This window comes from Syngnathus scovelli, chromosome 12, assembly GCF_024217435.2.
Source record: "Syngnathus scovelli strain Florida chromosome 12, RoL_Ssco_1.2, whole genome shotgun sequence".
NCBI lineage: Eukaryota > Metazoa > Chordata > Actinopteri > Syngnathiformes > Syngnathidae > Syngnathus > Syngnathus scovelli.
Genome location: NC_090858.1, coordinates 2,265,770 through 2,286,414, shown reverse-complemented (window position 1 = coordinate 2,286,414; position 20,645 = coordinate 2,265,770). Strand labels below are relative to the sequence as shown.

The 20,645-nt window shown below is 42.9% G+C and overlaps 1 protein-coding gene across 3 annotated transcripts in view; it reads left to right on the top strand.

Moving 5' to 3' along the window:
- Nucleotides 1-20,645, top strand: part of slc8a1b (solute carrier family 8 member 1b) — a 56,656-nt gene that overhangs the window by 7,158 nt on the left and 28,853 nt on the right. For 2 of the 3 annotated variants that reach the window (XM_049736923.2, XM_049736922.2), the window contains exons 3-4: nucleotides 265-429; nucleotides 1,458-2,248. In XM_049736923.2, coding sequence (XP_049592880.1) covers nucleotides 265-429; nucleotides 1,458-2,248 — 956 coding nt within the window. Of the gene's footprint in view, nucleotides 1-264; nucleotides 430-1,457; nucleotides 2,249-20,645 lie in introns of those variants that run through there. The other variant, XM_049736924.2, reaches the window with a different exon arrangement.

Below are 20,645 nucleotides of genomic sequence, written 5' to 3'. Positions count from 1 at the left end.
AATAAAAATCAGATGATGGACTTGTTTCTGCCTGATGAAATTAGTTGTTGGCAGCCACTTGCGCGAAAACCAGTGGTGCTGGTTTTTGGATTGTAGCGGGTCAAACACACGTCAACTTTTAAAGTGAGCTATTTGTATCTGCATTACATCATCCAAAACTGTTATTCACTTTGTTTACTTTATTGACTTTATACATTTACTTTTAAAAATCAAATCTGTCCCTTGAGCACAATTTTTTAAAGCCGACTTCCCTAACACCTCAAGGTGGACATCGAGATGGACGGCAAGATGCTCAACTCTCACGGCGTGGACTTCCTGGACGGCCCGTTGGGTTTGGATATCGACGAGAAAGACCTGGACGAGGAGGAAACCCGTAGAGACATGGCCAAGATTCTCAAGGAGCTCAAACAGAAGCATCCAGACAAAGAGGTGAGTTTTCTTTGTCCGAGGCTGTTTGTTGTGTGTCTACGTCACTCCGACAATAATTGATGAATGCTAGAACTGGTTTGACTAGGTCCTGACAAGGCTCTTTGATCTGATCGAACGAGGTCAGACACCAAAACACTGGTAACATGGTTAGCTAATGCTAATCAATGCTAACACAACAAGCTTTGCTTACCTTTTGATAACCAGGTTTAACAGTTCGCATTAGAGTTCGGAGAAGTTTCAAAGTTGGGATCGTATTCAGAAAATGGAAGCCAATAAATGTGCAGCCAAACAGTTTCCATGCTTATTGGCCCGAATAAGACTTGCAATCAACTTATACCAACGAGGAAGCGGTAAGCCATACTGATGAATTCCGACATTAGGCGCACTCACAGATTTAATAACGCCCTAAAACAGATCATGCAAGGTTTTGTGAGGCATTACACGGCTTTCTTAGCTGAGTATTATTTCCAGGTTTCACCTCCTCTGCTTTATAGTCGCATCTTCCTCACTCTCTTGCTTTACAAGCGCATCCATGTCCCAAGATAGTCTTGTTTCCAGTACGAGTGAATTTGCGAGGTCGTCTTCACAGCATGATTTAAGCTCACCAGCGCTGCTTTAGATCCTATCTGCTGACATAATACCTTTGCTATACCAGATACTTTTATGATCTGACTTGACATGCCAAAGGGGAATACAAGGACGGCGGCGAGGGAAGAATCTCAATGATCTTATCTTTCTGCAGAAGAACCTTTCGCAAACTTTTTAAGCTAATGCTTTGGAAAGCTCAATGTATCTTGTGACGCATCTGCATATTGTGAACAATTGACTTTTTTATTGCTTGTATACAAATCGCTGGGTCTCTGCAGTGCCTGCTCACCAATCAAGTGTGAAATTAAACAAGTACGTCTTTTGTTATCTGCCTAGTACTTCATGAAATATATGTCTCGGAGAAAGTCCCTTAGAATTTTGCTGAATAAATACATCGTCCCGTATTAAACCCAACCCTCCTTTGTGTGTGTTGTATCCAGGTGGAGCAGCTAATAGAACTAGCCAATTACCAGGTTCTGAGCCAGCAGCAAAAAAGTCGGGCTTTCTATCGCTGCCAAGCCACCAGACTCATGACGGGCGCGGGCAACATCCTGAAGAAACACGCCGCCGACCAGGCGCGCAAGGCCGTCAGCATGCACGAGATGTGTTCCGACGCCGCCGACAATGACCCGATTTCCAAGGTGTTCTTCGAACCCGCCACCTACCAGTGCCTGGAGAACTGCGGCACGGTCGCGGTGAACGTCATGCGACGCGGCGGCAACCTGGCCAAGACCATTTCCGTGGAGTACCGGACCGAGGACGGCACAGCCAACGCCGGCTCGGACTACGAGTTCACCGAGGGCGTGGTGGTGTTCAAACCTGGCGAGACGGTCAAAGAGATCCGCGTGGGAATCATCGATGACGACATCTTCGAGGAGGACGAGAACTTCCTTATCCACCTGTCCAACGTAAAAGTCCTGACAACAGAAGGCGAGGACCCCACGGAGGACGAGTCGGCTAACCACGTGGACTCGGTGGCCTGCCTGGGCCTGCCGGCCACAGCCACCGTCACCATCTTCGACGACGACCACGCCGGAATCTTCACGTTCGAGGAGCCCGTGTTCCACGTGAGCGAGAGCGTGGGCACCATGGAGGTGAAAGTGCTGAGGACGTCGGGCGCCCGCGGCGTGGTCACGGTGCCCTACAAGACGGTAGAGGGGACGGCGCGGGGCGGCGGCGAGGACTTTGAGGACGCACACGGCGTACTGGAGTTCCAGAACGACGAGATCTTGTGAGTAGCCACACTATCGTGGATGCTGTTGATGAAGAAGCGAGGTGCGATGTGGTCACAACGATGGTTCGCTCAACTCTTACACCTATTTTCTTCATCTCTATCAATCTGTCCTCTCTCCTTTGTCTTTCGGTTTCCATGAGGACGTTGGTTTGATCTGCTGAAGGCAGAATGAGTTAACTTGACTTGGTCTTTGCCATAGGTTAAGACTTTTAAGTCCGAGACCTTTTTGCGACTCCCTTACTGTATGTGGCTTGAATCTATCACTGCTCTTTGGATTCCACCGGCCGTCTGTTTAATCTGTTTTAGGGTTCTTATCGATCCCCCTCCCGCTCTGCACGCTCAGCAGGTTCCGTCCGCCGCGTGGCACCGGGCTGAAGATGTTGGGAAACTGGGTTATTTGTTGCTCAAATCTTAAGCAGGGAGGAATTAAATGCAGAGGCAGTTTCCGATAAATCACACGGGGGGGGGGATTACCCTGCGAACAGCCCTGCCGATCGATAAGCTCGTCAACTTGACGCACACCAAAGGCTAACACCCGTTTTTCAGATGAATCGTACGGGGGCGTTGCAGGGGCAATCATTAACAGTCGGGCTTTTTGTTTTAGCTATTTGCCATCCCAAAAAAGGATAACCGGTTATTTACCACCGGATGCTCTTTACCTTCCAAAAAACAATTGTTACGAGTTACCTAGGTTGACGTGTTTCCATTGTGCATGAGGTGATGAAGCAAGCTTATCACTCATTGTCACTTAAACTGAAACTGACAAGAAGATTTACTCACGCCTACCCTCGGGAGCGATTATTATATTGTATTTTTTCGGAAAGCATTACAAACACACCCCGAGGCTCACATTTAAAGTTATAAACAGACAAACAAAAACCCGTTTGTCTTTTTTTTTTTGCCATGAAACCTGTTTTTTTGTGCAACCCGGGGTTCTATACTAGCGCATGGTGGGCGAGCCTGTATCGTAAATCAGCCATTGCGGTAAAGGTCCCCCTCCCATCTCTCTCTTACTAGACCGCCATAAAGTTCACAGCTTTGAACCGATAGACCTTTCGCCATGGTGACCATTCGCTGGTTTATGGCCAACGCCTACGAGTATTTCGACCGGTCCATGATTGGAGTGTTGGCTCGGTGATTATCCGTTTAAGACCCCTGCTTGCACTGTTTCTCGTCATTCTAGAGTCTTCCGGATGAGCTACTGCTGCCCCAATTACATTAACGTTTCTGACTTCATTGATTATTTCTAGTCGTTGTGTTCATCGTGCATGTTAGCGAATATTAACTTTTAGAAAATATGGCTTTATTTAATTCTATTCATTAATGGTGCCAAAGTTTTTTGTTTTTTTCTCGACTGCCTTATTTATTCCCAAGGGGCCAATATTGGCATGTCTCTTAAAAGCATCGACAAAGGCCTTATTTGGCAATTAAAATATCTTCCTTAAGCACTTTAGTGGATTAGCATTCTCCCAAATGAGGACGAGTTGAGTACGTACAATACGTCAATCACACAAAGAGTGTTTTCGTTCTTTGAGGCGTCAGTCATCCATCAAATTATTCATTTTAAAATTTGACTAGGTTCAAAGGGACAATAGACACATTTTAATGTGAATTTGTAATCTTCACGCTGCAGCCTTTTTTTCGTCCAAGCCTGGCATCTCCTCTTTATCGAGAGCACCTCACGGCACACTTCATCTTCCATTTCTATAAAACCTGGTCCAGATGGGCTTGGTACTAGAAGTAGGTCAGCGGTTCTTTTTTTATTGAAATTAGACACACTGATGAGGACTGGCAGCCTGTTCCTCGCACGTAGCCAATGTTGGATAATGACGTCTGTAAGAGCTTCACGGATGAGACCAACGTAGGAGCACTCACGAATTGTTTGTCTAGTTTTGGACCTTGTGAGCTTGAAAAATGCTCTTGACTCTAAACACAATCACACACACACACATTCCTCTGCGCCATTTATGCAATTTCCATAAACAGGCAGGAGAAACGAGGTGCAGATTCAAATGAGGCTCCCTCCTACACAAACACACACACACAGACAGAACACACACACACGGCACACTGGGACTTCACACTCCACTAAACAGCACAGATTGGCCTTTTGAGACGCATGTTCACAAGTGTTGGGTTCCTCCGTGTGTAAATGTACTGTATGTGGATTTGTGTGTATTCAGTTTGAGGATTTTAAAGCCACAGTAAAGATTTTTCTTTTTTTTTTTTATTGTTAATTGTAGAATTGGGATGCAAACAAAGTTGGGAGAAATTGTTTGAATAAGAACTGAAAGGGCGAGCACGCTTGTATGTGTCATCGATGAGCTTCCTGTAAAAATACTAATTACTACTTTCCTATTCAGCATTCAACAAAGGTTATTTCTGATTATTTACCAAAAATTATCTATATAATATATCCTTGAAATTCATATTATAGATTTGTGCATTTTCCAGATCAAATCCTGGGGCGGGACGTGGTTGGCCACCTCTGGATTATAATTATAAATTTAAAGCATCCTTATACAACTTTAAACAAAGTCATAAAAAGCTTGTGAAAGTTCCTGGCCGGGTTGCCTGTTTGGGCTAAGTGGCTTTAATGGATGACGACGTGCAGGCTAATTGTTTAGCACTAGTGTTTATTTTGTATTTTTTTGGCTGGCAGCTGCTGGGAGCCCATCTCTGTTTTATTTTGGTCACTGGGGCACTACAAGTGGTGGCCAAATGTTTTCGGTTGGCGAAGGGATTGGCAAGCTCATCATCATCGTCACTTAGGGAATCCCAGGTTACTACTATGAGACGTCAGGGTGAGACTCCAGGAAGTAAATCAAAATCTGTTGTCGAGAAATTTCCATTGTGGAGATTTCATCACTTGGTCAAATGAGATCAGCAATTAATAATTGCTTCATCAGCTAAAATTTGAAAAGACTTTTTTTTTCCATGAACCCCCCAAAACTCACTCAATATATTTTACAATTATTATTTATCATTTATTATTATGTATTAATATCATTGTTTTAGTTTTATTGTGCCTTCCGCACAGAACCCATTCAAGCGTCATATCAGTGCCAATATCGTCCCACGATCAAGACACTCCATGACATCAGCAGTAATTATTTTTAACACAACTGGGCGTGAGAAGTAAATGTCATGTGTTAAACTTCACAAACCTCTCCTAACTCCGTTACGGCTTTGGTACAACCGGTTTTTACAATAAACACATCGCTAACGGTATTCTTCAGTTCTCTTTTTTCAACTAATCCAAATATTAAACACATCATTTGTGTGTTTTTCACCCCCCCAGTCTACCTCATGCCGTCTTATTCGTCCCGTGTTGCCTTGGGTTACGGCGCTAACAGCGGCCAAATTGTAGTAAGAAGTCGTGAGCCTTTTCACACTCGGCTGAGCCTCTCTCGTACTCCATGTTGCTTATTGTACCACGCTGACACCGAGGAGGCCCTCTGTGAAATCAATGGAGGGGGGGAAAGGGTTGAAAGAAGAGGTGCCACCGAGTAATCAATGCAGAGAAACAGAGGAAAGGATGAATGCGGAGCAGAAGAGGCGAGAAAAACACTCAGTGACACAATGTTGTGGTTTTTTTTTCATTCCATATTGTATTTCGTGGAGCTATTTTTTTTTATTTAGAAACTGAGTATGATGCAAGATACTTCTTATACTGACTACTTTACAATATTAGTTCTTGGATTTCTCTATTATGGTCAAGGATGGGCTTGAAATTAGGGGTTAGGGTTCAAACTAATATTTGTGGCCTTAATTCTGAATCTAAACGTTGCTTCACTGTTAGTAGGATGTCATCTTTTCTTCCTCCCTTTTGTTCTCCGTTGGATTCATTCCAGTTGGAGAGCGAGTCGCCGACTGCGCCTTGTTCTTACAAATAAGATCCTTTTCTTCTCCTTCAGCTCCAGCTCTGTCCTTTGCGTCAACTCGCTCCACTTCTTTCAAACGAGAGATTCAACAGAGTCGTAGCGGCCGGTCGTTAGCTATCCACGTTAGCTCGCCGTTAGCGCATTGTTACACCTATTCCTGGGTTTCTTCGTCACTGTGTAGCCGTTGTGTGTTTACAGCACGTTAGCATAGCATGCATAGTTTGGTGGGCAATGTCCAACACCAGAGGAGCTTGTCCAAAAAAGGACAGAACCAGAAATGGACTCGAGTACAAACGTGCTCGTGGCGACATAACATAAAAGCACAGATTGTTCAGTGAGATGAAAGCACACTCCAGATTGCGCTCATTTGCGACTGACTATATTTACATGCATTTTGCAAAGCGGGGAATATTCACGAGGGAGCGATCTCTTTGTAAAACAAGCACTTTTTGTCACTTTGCTCAGCCTTCTTTGTCAGGAGCACCAATCTAATGAGCACTCCAAACGGAATATTGCCAACATGGTGTAGGATCTATTAATTCATCAATCAGGGGTTGGAAATTCTCGCCGAAAAATTAGGCCGCAAATGGGAACACTTGTCTCTTTCTTCATTAAGTCAGCACCTTTTTCATTTATGTCACTTGGAAGACTTGTGACTAATCACCATGCTGAGGTATTAACGTCGATAAGATTTCCGTCCTTTTAAGAATCGGATGATTTGCGTGCAACTTGTCTATAAAGATGAACTTGACATTTAGAGAGCAAAGCTGGCCATTGCGACATGATCCTGACATTTTCCTGTCGATGAGAATGTAAGGATGATGAACCAAGTGATGATAACTCAGAGGAGAAGCTGATTTGTGCCGCTTAGCGACCCAGATCACTGCGGTGGATCGGAGGTGAAGACTGGAAATGGCATTATAGATCTTACACACACACACAAACACACACACACGCTTACTGCAGTGTAAACTGATCTGCAGGAGCGCCAGGGTGTACAATCCCAGGCTTAGCGATTTGATAGCAATAGCGCTAAAGCTCAGATCCTCAAAGTGGCTTGTGTATGTACGACATACTAGTTAGAGACGTAATCAACACTGAATCTGAGCTATTTATGGGTAAAAACAAATAATTGTGGAGCCAAGGGAGAGCTAAGTTAAAGGAGTTGTGGCCAAAGAAAATAATAAACAAAACCCTCGTTGGCAGGCTAATGATTAGCATCTACGTGGCAAAGTTTAAAGGCTTTAAATGTTGTGTATTTGAACACAAAGGGTGCAGCAACACATGTAGACTGTCACTATAACAGTTTTCATAGACATATATTCTTTATCCTCTGCAAAAAAATCAGAAAGTCATTTTTTTGTAAAGACTGGAATGGATTAATGGCATTTCCATTCATCTTGATGGCAAAATATGATTTGGCATGTTTCATCCCAACCTTGCAATATAACAGCATAACAGAATGGAGCTCATTTACCAGTAGCCATTGTGGTGACTCAGAATCCTTCCACAAACACACACATGCACACACACACTCTGAAGAACAACACAATCTGTCCGCCGCCGGCGCCAAGCTTCTTATGACTCTGACCAAAAACCCTAAAATGTCACAGTCGACCTGAGCATTAGCACAGCACTGCTAAAGTCATCGTATGCTAAAACTGTGTGCGTGTTAGTTGGGTTAAAGTCAGCAAAAAAAATAAAAGAAGGAAATCCTATAGTCGGGCCAGAAGCTACACCGGACTAACCCAACCGCTGACAGCTTCCCCTTTCTCAACTTAAAAGTTCACAAAAAACTGGAAGTGTTTGCTTTGAAAACAACACTGAATAAAAAAGCATATTCATGTAACTTAAGCTTCTTTCATGCAAAATTGCCGCATTAGTCATACCAGGAGAACTCGTGAGTCTTTTTTATATTCCCTCGAGGTTATGTTGCATGATGGTTTCCTTTTTTTTATATTTTTTTTTTTTACAATAAAAGGATGAGAACAGGCTCGAAGGAATATAAGTTAAAAAGTGTCTTAATAGATTGAAGTCAGTTTTGATCAATGCATTGAAAGCATGTGGAAGGGGTAAAACTTAAAAATATTATATGCATACAATTAAACTAGGCCATATTGTAGGTTATCATCCTTTTCTAACAGACTCCCATGAGTATGAGGTGGAGAATGAGGGAGAAGCTAAAGAGAAAGGCCTGGGGCCATCTTCTTGCTCTACCTCTTCCTCCCCTCTCGTAAATCCACATCCAAAAGATGTTCCTTCAACCTCCCGCTAATTTTCTCTCAGGGCTACTCGACGCCTTTCATCGCTATGCGCTCATCGTCTCTTTGAACGTGACATACATTTTCCTTTTCATCTGCTCGTCCACTTGTGTATTTGTAATAATTATTTCCCCAATATATATATTTATATACTACTTATATCAATTAAATTAAATTTGTTATATAAATTAATAGTCATATAAATCAATTAATTAAATTAAATTTGTTATATAAATTAATATAAATTATATAGTTATATAAATTAAATTCGAATAATGCTCACATTTCCCAATGGTCTGCCTCCTTGCTAGTTTTTCACGCTAGCTACCGATTGACCTGCCGCCACACTTGTTACTCGTAATAAAAGCATTATTAGTTCAACGTCTATCCCACCACTAATATCGTTTTGGTGAAGTTATTCTTCATTTGACTTCAGTAATTTCCGATTTTAAGCGTCCAACATTTGTTTCCGTTCCCCTCCAGTAGCAATATCGCTAGCACTACAAAGCTGGATGGCTAGTGCGTGAAATTAAAGTAATTTTAATGTTTGCCTTATAGTCTTATAGTCTCTCGGAATACGCCGCCATTATAAAAAGTCAATCTGGGAGACTCACACAATCGGTCCGACACATCTTCGTGCATGAAAGTGGAGACGCCATATTACAAGCGAGCCCCCGAAGCGTTTTAGTCAAATATTAAAGCACCAGTTGGTCTCTGGTCTCCCTTCAATCAACAGGGGATGTTTTTTTTTCTTTTTCCTACCGTGGGCGTCTTCTGCCGTAATATTAGTCCAGATTGCTGACGAGTGGGAGGAAATTACAATGAAAGCACAAGCGTCCTCAAAGAGATGAAAGAAGTCTAATGATGTTAAAGGTTAGCGCGTACGTAGCGTGGGCGGCCTATACCTTTTTTAACGGTTTGATTCCCTTGAAGGGGGATTCGCTGGATGGCTACAAAATAAAAAGTGCGACATCAGTAGTTTGATAGTCTTCTGTTTTGGCTCAATATGACGAGCTGCTATACCGCTAAAAACATTACCATGATGCTAGCTAGTAAGAAGCTGAGCCGCACTGTGTTTGTTTACCGGGGCTACAATATTTCTTACTCGCTATCTTCCGTGTTCGAACTTTGATTCAATATCGGTGAGCCTCTTGGTCATAATACATTGTAACTTTTAACTTGAAGTTGAAATGGTTGCAATCACACTTCCAGTGCAAAGGGCCCGCAGAGGACAATCAGAACCCCGCTGTCGGGTGAAAGCTATTTGCGAATGCTTTAAGTGTTTATCTGCACACCTGTGGAGAAGAGATCGGCAGCAAGCGCTGACGTCGACTGATTCAAACACACACACGCAGAAATACACCAAGTTTGATAGAACTACATTTTGCCAGAGTGGGAAAAAATTTCGCCAATCCTTCGTCCACTCCCTTTACCGTCTCGGCATTAACCGGGGAAGGAAGAGGCGGGAGGAGGGAGGGGGTGAGGGGAAATGGAAAGAGCCACGGTCTTGTTTCCATTGCTTCACCCAGAGGGAAACCGAGAGAGAGAGAGAAAGCCGCAAGGAAGATGGCCAAGTGACAAACGTCTGGCTGTAAACTGGAGCCAAGAGGAGGAGAGAGGCAGGGAGTGAGTCGAATATGTAATTAAAGCTGTGATGAGCGTTTCTCCCGTTCATGTCTGGATTGGCGCTGGAGCTCTTAAGTACACACTTCCCATTTGCTGTGACTGTTTACAACAAGGGTCACGGACATTTTGGAAAATCAAAGCGGCTTCCGATTAACGCTGAGGGATGTACCATTCGAAAACAATTCAATTTCATCTTGCGAATACTTTCATTAAAAATGCAAGCACAAAAAGTATCCCAGAAATGTTGGGTTTTTTTTTTTCCCCCTAATCCAAGTTTACGCCCACGACACACATAAACAAGCACAAACGCGTTCAGGGTGTGCTCGCTGTGCGGGAGAAATTTCTAGTGGGTCAATAACAGCCGTTGTCAACGAAGGTCAGTCATCTTAAGTGAGCTCTTCTTAGACACCTCACACTCAAGTAGCGCTCTTAGCCTCAAGCAGCTAGCGCTCCACCAGGGTCACCATTAGGGACGGCCTCTTTGAATCGCTCGGCTACATTTGTGCCTGCCAACAAATCAGGTATGAAATTTAAAAAAAAAAACATACGAGACTCAATTTAACAAAGTGGTTAATAACGACTTCATCTGTTTCTTCCTTGACAATCAGAGCATGTCTTTCTGGTTTAATTAAGAAAAAAAATAGTACAGTTAATTGTGTGTGTGAAACCTCAAACGCGATATAACATATTTTCATGATGGTCCACTTCATTCGCATTCAGCCATGTTGTTCGCTGTTGGTGGGCACCTGGAAGCAGTTTTAAATTGTGTGGGATGAGAAAAAAAAACTCTAAAAGGTAGACTCAAGTCTTTTTCAGATTTAATTAGAATGTAAAAGCACAACTTGCTGACCAGGAGCTCTCTAAATTGACATTTTGAAAAGTCATCTCTCCTGCATTTTAAAGTGCAGTCCAATTAAAGTTGAATCCAAACTAATTGCAGATAGTTTTTACTGGAAGTATATTTTCAACAAGTTCACTTATGGCAAAATAAAAAAAATAAAAAAAACCCTCCTCTTAATCAGTGACACATAACTATGATTCCTGCAATCTGATAATTAAATGCTGATGATAGTTGGGTGTTAAACATCATCCAGTTTTCCATTTTCACGCAGTTGACACACGCTCCCATCTGTTCCGCCTCTCAATTTAAATTTGCTGTTAGCGTTACATTTTGCTGCCTTTGTCCAAAGAATGGCAACATGGCAAAAAGGTTGAATTTCGGGGCAGTGTTAAAGGTTCCGTCTCAATCCGAGCCGCACAGACTTCTATTTCCCTCGACTCTCTTCACCCCTTTCCTGCCCTCGAACTCTCACTTCGTCTCCGGGGACTCTCGTAGGAATGTTTCCATTCGTGAAGATTAAAAAAAAAAAAAGGGAAGTTGCACTGGTATGTGTGTATAAACTGTATAGTTTCTACAACTTAGAGAGAAGATTTTTTTTTTTTTCTAAGAACCCCCCCCCCCTTATTATTTTAAACATAACAAGCATGTATACCCCAATTAATCATTGCAATTAAAAAGTTGGGAAGGAAGGACCAATAAATTCCCACATTACATTTGTTTCCTTTTTTTTAACGATACGTCAATATATTATATTTATTGCAATTTTTTTTGAGAACCACTGTACAGTGTGTGTGTATTTGTGTGTGTGTGTGTGTGTGTGTGTGTGTGTTATCGATCAGGCCTTCCTCCTTCATCATGGGTTATCAGAGCAGGCCATGCACGCTGACACACATTACTCACTGTCCACGCACACACACACACACACACTCATCGATTTCCTTGTTTACCCCATTAAAACGAAAGCCGTGTGTGTGACCGCATGATAATTCTTTACAGAATTTTTCCAAGGTGCTTTTTAAACCAACTTGTAATCCCCACAGCGATAACAGAATACTCATTTTTCGAAGGCCGTATTCCAGATCATTTTACAATGCGACTTCTATCACCTTCCATCTCGACGACTCTCTAGCCCGGGATAAGTCATTACTCGCGCTTAATGACTTTGCTTCCCGGGACATTCCGCCACCATTTCTTTTTTTTTTTTTTTTTCATTAAGGCGGTCAGGAGGTCGCAGCCGGGCCTCTCGGGTGGCCACTTGATGAGTTTCGCTCAGCTCTCCAAGCAGACTATTACATTAAACCCATAAGGCAGCTAGGTGCATCGTGAAGTGTCCCCCGCGGGTCCACCCTGATGGAAATTCAAAATGGTGACCCACCGAGATCTTTCTCTGCCTTCCAGCCATGTAAATTGAACTTTTGCTCTTTATGAATAGCATTTGGAAGATTGTTTTGTGGAGGCTGCTTCCTGGTGGAGCTGTAGTTATTTAGAAAGCAGCAGAGGGCTGGAAAAGGTCAGAACGATGTCATTTTTTTTTGGACTACTATATATAAATAAATCTAAGACTAAGGTATTTAAGAGGGCGTGCATTTTGCGTACGTTGCATTTTGTGTGCGGCCTTTTTGTTGTCTCACCAGCACTTTGTCTCGTGTCAGAGGTTGAATGTCAAGAGGCGTTCCCCAGTGAACTTTAAGCTTGTCCCTCTGCTGGGAAGCAGCATGGAAGGACATCTGTCACAACACACACACACACAAACACACACATTCAAGTAGGATGGCAGTTCATCCATTTTCATTAGAGTCTGAACATGCGGCAGAAAATTCAGCCCACGCAGTCAGTTTCATTTAGCAACCTGAAATTTGATAAGCAAGTCTATTATGAGTAGACACCTCAAAATGTCTGAAGAAGCTATGCCCCATAAAAAAAACACGTCTGCAATTAGAGCGGCCATTTTGTTGACTATTTCCAGGTGTCCTTCAAGCAAACATTTCCTAAAATCACATTTGTTACTTATACGCCCCCCTATAGGCATTCATTTATAAAAGCAAAAATGAACATCTTGCCCCAATAACTCGCCCTTTTCAATTGGCTAAATTTGGTCGCGTCCCGCCCTTTGCAAAACTCCAACAACAGATAAGTGACGTTGAAGCGTTCCTTCTCTGGCATGCAGTGAGGTCACAGATTTTCTCAGAGGCTGAGCAGACCTTCTCGTTTCTATTCCCAGCGGTCAGCCCCCGTTCATTTTCCCAGCGGGTTGCTTTTGGGGATTTAAAAAAGGCAAGGTTGGTGTTTCCCAGCGGATTCCGGCCTGCTTCCATTCCCTACTTGCGCTGTCCTGGTTCAGGCGGGTAATAATAGAATAGCCGCTACCTGCGATCTTGTCTACGCTCACTGAATCTAGAACGGGGAAATATTTTTTTGATAACGACCGCGTTGTTTCATCAGTCGACTTAGCGGACTTCGTGTGTACCGCGTTTTCTCCACTGTACTGATGAGTGTTCGAGCACGGCGGGTGTCTCCATGTCAGAGTTTAAGTACATCTTTGTGAAATGAATACAAATCTGCGGTAATACGTTATCTCGGCGTGAAGGCACACACGCTGACACCTCGGTCTATTGTGCTTTGACCTCTAGCGGGCTAATTCTCCGGGGTGCTTCAGCAGTACACAAACACACGCCGCTACGTAGCGTAGCCGCTAACAGCAAAGTTTAATGAGGGAAGGTGTTAAAGCCGCTTAAGCGTCTTAGCCTCCCGTCGTGAGCACAGTATCTACTCTTGTAACAAAAAAAATTAATAATCTTAAGAAGGCCAATTCCACAATGTCTGACCTACTTAGCGTACTTATTAATAACGCACACGCAGTCTCCTTTCTGAAAGCGACCTGCTTATTATTAGGCTACTTGAGTCTTCTTCCTCTGATGAATTAATCGACTTTTGGGAGCTTCGATAAAACTTTTGCTCTTTCTCGCACTTGTGCAATCCAATCAAAAGCAGCTGAGGATGACTTCGGCTATTGTTTTCCCCTTCTCTGCTCCATCTCGACATTATCTGTGCTAATCATCTGCCGGCACCGACTTCCGAAAAGAACCGCCTGCTGAGACCAGGGCTTCGTTCTAAGCATACACTCAAGGCTATGAAGGGAAAGAGAAAGTGAGCGAGAGTTCTAGCCAAGGGCGACTGCGACATGTAAGCCGCGTAATTAAAAAATCGACAACACTAAGTAAAAAGAGCGTGTAGTAGCCTAACAACCAATCAAAACATATTTTGTGATGCCATGTTTACATTAAGCATCTCTATTGGCTGCTAGAACATTTGACCACAACTTCAAATCAAAATGGCCGACTTCCTGTTCAATTTCCGGCATGGGTCCTTGAGACGGTTATAATTGAAGACCCAATTTCCGGTGGATCGCTGTACCTGATATCATATTTCACACTCTTGATTCACTCACAGAATGTCATTTCTTCATCTCCGTCCTCTTCCCTCCTAAAACACTTCACCTCCACTCTTTCATCTCATCAGCGGACCTTCTCTTCTAATCTTCCTGACATTTGAAAGAAGTCGCCTCACTACAGTGGTTTTTATCCCCCTGAAAAGATCTTTTGATTTTCATCAAAGCCCAAGCCGAGTGTGAAGTTCCGCTCTCCCTTTTCTCGGAAAAACAAAGGGTGAATTTTAAAGTTTGATTTCCTGGTCCATAAATTACTCTGCCATGTGCGAGACCTGCTGCGATGCAAGCATTTCCGACAAAGATTGAGGATTTGGCAGCGACTGGAAAGGCGAACAAAAGCACCAGAGAATACGTTTGCGTTGGCCGGTGTTGCCAAGGGAGACGGCCGCGTCGTTACCCCGAGCTCTGACATTAAAATTCAGCCTCCCGTGGCGGAAGACTGAAACTTTTCAAAAGACCCTTTGGCGCTAAAATATATATTATGATCTTGTCGAAAGAGGTTTTGATTACCTCTGTGTGTGTCTTTAGCCCGAAAAAAGTAGAAGGTCGCTCGCTACATTGTTGCCGTGACGACTAAGAGAGTTTTTTTTCCACCCCCATTTGTCTGAATAATAAACCTGGTGATCTCTCATTGATGGTGATTTGAGGTTGTAATGTGCATGCCAGGCCAGTAGTTGGCAGTATCTCCACATGGAGGGATGAAACAATACTGTAAAAAAAAAAAAAAATCCTAAATTAAACTAAAATACTTCTACAAATGTCACATTAGTTGGGTCAAAATAATTGACCCAACTTTGGGTAAAGGTAATCCAATCTGCTCAAAATCCAGAGCGACCCAGCTAACCCCCCCCACCGCAACGCCAATGCTGAGTCGGCCTTTTCCTCTCAACTCAACACTCGGGACACCAGACAAAGTCTGCGATGTGACTGTGCATGTGTTTGTGCTTGCATGGATGAGTGTGTGACATGTTTGCAAACATGTGCCATTACCCCATAGCCGAAACTAACAGAGCGTGGCCGAAGCGAAGCAATTTGTGTAATTGAATGGCTTGAAAGACCGCATATCCCCCCAGAATGTGTGCGTGCATGTGTGTGTCTGTCTCAGGGAAGTAAAGAGGCACAAAGACGTACATAAATAACCCAGAATGAAGACGAGTGCATGTTTGGATAGGCCAAATCTTCTCCTTCACCGCTTTTCATGCCACAAAATGCTTTCATGTTTATGTTCGTCCTTCGTTTTAATTAGTTTTGTATTTGGACTGAATATTGTGGGAACATTGTGTATTTATCAGCACACTACGTAGCAGTCATTTGACGACACTTGTTTTTAACTGGCACGCACAACGTGATGCATTCATTGCCGTTCGTTTATTGATTTGGACTCTTGTCCAAGTGTGCCTCGTCATTTTGGAAAAAAAAGCAGTTCTATTCAACCTGGTAAAAAATTATATTTAAAGTAGTGTAGCTTTGATAGCTTTACTCCTGAAAATTAGCTTAGTAGTATCGTTGAGTATTTTGAAAATCTTGATCCTAGTTTGACTCGGCAACATGAAATTTAGTTGGCAAGTCGATCATGAGTTGACCCACGAAAAACGAAGGAGACATTTTCGCGTGCTTTGCATCACTTCAAAAATGAACTTATCCGACTGAACTATTTTAAAAATGCATCCCCCAAAGCGAGTTTTACTTAGCAACATTAGCAAAATATCTTAAGACACCACGCTTGAAAAGACACAAAAAAATCTTGAAGTGACCTTTTGATAGCCATCATCAGCATTTTCCCCAAAGTCCTTCAAAGACTTTACAGATTTTGTCAGATTACTTCCAAATTTCAACTATATATGTAAAGATGGAGGATGCTAACTCGATCAGATGAGTAGTGCGTAAAATTCGGACCCCAAAGCCAGTTTCACTTGGAAGCATGACACTTGCTTGGCTATCATGAGTCGACACAGCAAAAAAAATCTCCCATTTTGGTTTGAAGTGGCCATTTTGTGCTACTTTAGCTATTTCCGCTAGCACACTCCACAATCCAACAACAAGCTGTACTCTACAGGTTTGTATTTGTCATACTGACTTGAATCATTCAAAGTGCGACAGATGTGCTCCGGGGTCAGCGTGCCCGCCCACGTTCGATCGTTAAAGCTCGAGTAGCTCTCCCAGAACCAGATGGGTCCGTCAGGTTAAGAGTTGAAAGCAAGACAACTCATCGTTGTCTGGGTTTTGCTTGCGACGTCATCATCGGTTCCTATCCTTCTGTTTTTCAGTCTGCCAGATGTGAACTTTCTTAATCTTCTCCTCCAAGAAACGTCAACACGGTGTTTTTTTTTTCCCTCTGACGTAACAGTCGCGGAGGTTTACGCGAGGATTATGTGATGATCTGCAGGCAATAATAACACTGTCACTGATCTGATGTGTTATTCCACACTTGAAGGAAAGCACTGTACCCAAAAGATTCTCTTCAGACAAGACACAAAGTCCCTCTTGGAACTGCTTCTTAGGTCTTGTCATTTTCGAGGCTTTTACGCTTCAAAAATTCAACAAATTAAAAAAAAATCCTCAGTAGCACTCATAAATTTTTTCTATAACTCACCCCCCTAAAGCTATTTTTCACTTCCTGATGAAAAAAAAGCATTTCAGACTTTTGAAAGGCAGATTCAAATGTTATGTCTTCTTTTTAAGGACAATAAAAGTCTCAAGTGTTATTTTACGAAAGAACCTACAGACGCAATTTCTCATTTTTGAAACAGTAGAACGTGTTTTCTACAAGAAAGTCAGAAAGAGAAAACACAAGACGTGATCATCAAAATAAAACACAAGGTGACGACTGGGACAATCGGTCACGCGCAGGGGAAAAGACAGCCAGCTCGGCGTGGAATGGAAAGCGAGAAATCAAGGCGATCCCGAGTTGGCGATAGGCGGGAAACAGGAAATGAAAAGAGGATGAGGAAAGCGGGAGGAAGGCTGGGAGGGAGCGATCGCTAGCGATTAAGTCGGGGGAAGGACTCCGCCGAGGATTCAAAAGCTCGGACATCGTGGATGGTAATCGCGACTCTGCCCTTCGTCAATCATCATCATTTTAAGGATAATCAAGGCATTTGATTATCAGAACTCGGGTGTTCTGTTCTACTGTAGCTTTGACTTTGAGTGTGTACGGCTTCAAAAGTCTGGTGAATAGAGGGGAAAAAAAATGAGGGATAGCGACAGAACAAGGAGGTCATGAATCATGATGACATTCCCGTCGTCACTTCAGAGATTCCCTCCGTGAAACGTTTATTAGCAGCTCCATAGATTCCACTTATGTCTGTCTGGGCTCATGTCAACTTGGAGGATTAAGTATGTAAGCGTTAGCAACGTGTTCCAGCTTTCGCTAACATGAACTAAAAATGCTAAATCAGCTAATGATGTGAATGACTGGAAAACTACACCCAACTGGTTTTTCAAATCAGATGGAGAAGTTCTAAATTCATGATAAGGTTGACACAAGACACATTCACTACAATTCAGGAACTCGTACCAAAAATGGCAAAACTTCCTGTTATATTTTAAACGTGCATATCCTGTTGACTTAAATCTACTAACCATTCTGAAAATTAAAAAGTTTGAGAAATCAGTTCAAGAAATCAAATCTTCTCATCATCTTTTTTTTAAACGCCTTTAATAACAAAACTGGTTTATTTCCGTTCCATTTTATTTCCCGTACAGTACATGGAAGCTTTAGTCAGTGAGGTGGCAACTCCACGAAAAAGCCTCTCGCTTCTGTTCTCTCCCAAACATCAAAACGCGCTCACTCACCCGCGAGTCCGTATGAAATATAAATCATCATTTGAATTAAAGATGGTGGTGGAGGCGGTGTGGCAGGACCTCCTCGCGCCTTCACACGTCACCCGAGTCACAGCATTTGCTATCCTTCTTTCTTTTTCACTTGAAGAAGGAAAAAACATTCCAAAAATTTCTTGTTTTGGTGTGATGGACACGTTGCAACTACGCTAATCAGGCACACGATCAGAAAAACCTGAAAAGGCCCGGAGGCTACATGAAGCAATACATTGTTTTTGTTTTTGATGTAATCGTATCCTTAAATTGCAGCGATGGTAGAGTAAACCGTTTTTTTTTTCTCTGTCGTGGAAATCCACGCTGACATCTATGCCCAGCCGTCTTTTGGCTGATATTGCTTAATATAATATTTAAGTATGCTTTTCAGCCTGCTAGCTTAATGCTAAACATTGTGCCCACCAACAGTGCAGCAAAATATGTAGACAGACAATTCAACAGATATAAATATCCCATCTCAAATCTGACAGTGACTTTACTTTGAAAAATGATGGCATTGTGATTTATTTAGGTGGAAAAAAAATTGTAAAATGACAGATAAGCGCTACAAATTCAAGGCCGTAACTCAAGGCTGTAGCTCTTTCCCAGGAATGGGAACGTATTTGTCCTTGGTGCTATGAATCTTTTCAGGGGCGGGACCTTCATCACACAAGATATTTGGTCCAGCTCTGACCTTGTGGTCGCTGACTTATTAGTTTTATCTTTTATGCCGAGTCATCAAACTGGATTTCCACTTTCCAGCCCATAGCAGTAACCCCAAAAAAATGCTCTTCCTAACATGTGCATTGTTAGTTCTCTTTTTGCCAGCATTTTCCATCACTTTGCTTAATTTTCTCGCTAGATAAAAGTGATGTCGTGCAAAATTCAGAGCTACGCAAGAGTGGAACAGCTATGAAGGTGTTGGGCGCTTTGATTCATGGGCCCCCTGCCTCCATTTAGTTCCACACTTGGCTTTCATTTCATTATCTGCCATCTGCTTGATTCCCCGTGTTTTCCTCCTTCCATTCTCCATCCTTTCCACAATTGCTGCTCGTCTGGTTTAACCCCCTCAATTCCGGCAACTCCTCAGGTGCCCCCCCCCCCCTCCTCCAGCCTGAGATGAATGCGCTGTAACTCTGAGATTTAATTGATCGCTCCTCCGAGGTGACCCTGGGTGTGTGCGACTCTCCGTTTGTTATTTCCGTATAGACCGTTTTATTTTTCTGTGATTGCATTCGTCAAACAAACTCGCTTCAAAATGCTGGAATCACAGTCGCGCAATCTTGTATTTTGTTCACCCGTTCCTCATTCCATCGTTCGAGTAGGCGGAAGCTGTCGGAGGTGAGAAGCGAGAGTGCCAGCGTGTGCACCGGTAACCAAGGCAACCCACTTCTAATTGGCCGGCAGTGTGATTGGCGGTCTGTTGCGGACCCGAGCGGTGGTGGGCTTGGGCAAGAGCAAGCATGTCCAGAAACAAGACAAGTTGGAGATGTAAAATGTGATTGGTGATGTTGTGGCATAAAACACTTCTAGAAGGTTCTTGATCAGAATGCATTTTTTATTTTATAGCTAATAAAAATCACCACTTGGTGGAATGTATCGGACGTCTATTAGACACAATTAAAGTTCATGTTTTGTTCGGAGAAATTTAGGAAAATTATTTTTTTAAAAATCTGATAATAGTCAAGGTCAATTTTTAGACCATCCATCGTAAAACGTTTTTGTTGTGTCTTCCATTCACCATCAAACACGCTTCCCTCTGATTGGCCAGCATTGCACGATGCGTTCAATTTCATCTGATTTTCCGATTTCCAAAGACATTTGCAGATGTTGACCCGCTGTTTGCTTCAAGTGATGTTGCATGCATGGAAAATGGGAAAATGCCACTTGGGCTTCTTTTGACTCTGTTCCTGCTGACTAAAGACACACACACACACACACTCACACACACACGATTTTGCATCATTTTCCAGCCAAGAAAGGGCAGACAGAGCTGATAAAAAGTTTCCCCTTACATCACCACTCTTTTCTCTTTTTGCACGTTTTTCATCAGCCCTCTTGACCCAGCCCCCTTCCCACACACGCGTACACAAAAACACACAAACACACACAGTCAATTCCTCATTGTTTAGAGGAGCAGTGTAAACTGGCTACATTATTTCCATGACTTCAGGCTCTTGATGCCACACACACACTAATGCGGCAGTATGAGTGCAAGGAGTGTCACGATATCACACCAGTGGAGTCTCTCTCGGCTTCGCAGCTTTGAAGCAGCATTATCTGCACACACAAGGTGCACGCATGGCCGCTGGCAATGCGCTGTTGTTGCTTGATAAGCAACGCACCTGACAGCCTTCCTTAACCTCGTATCCAAGACTGTTCCGACTTCACTGTCGAGTAATAATCACCGGTGTTTGCCACGTGCAAAATGTCATATATTTCAGCAATGAGATGATGACGGGTAAAAAAAAAATAACAGTAGTATTGTGATATCGTGGACAGGAATATTTAAATGGAGTTA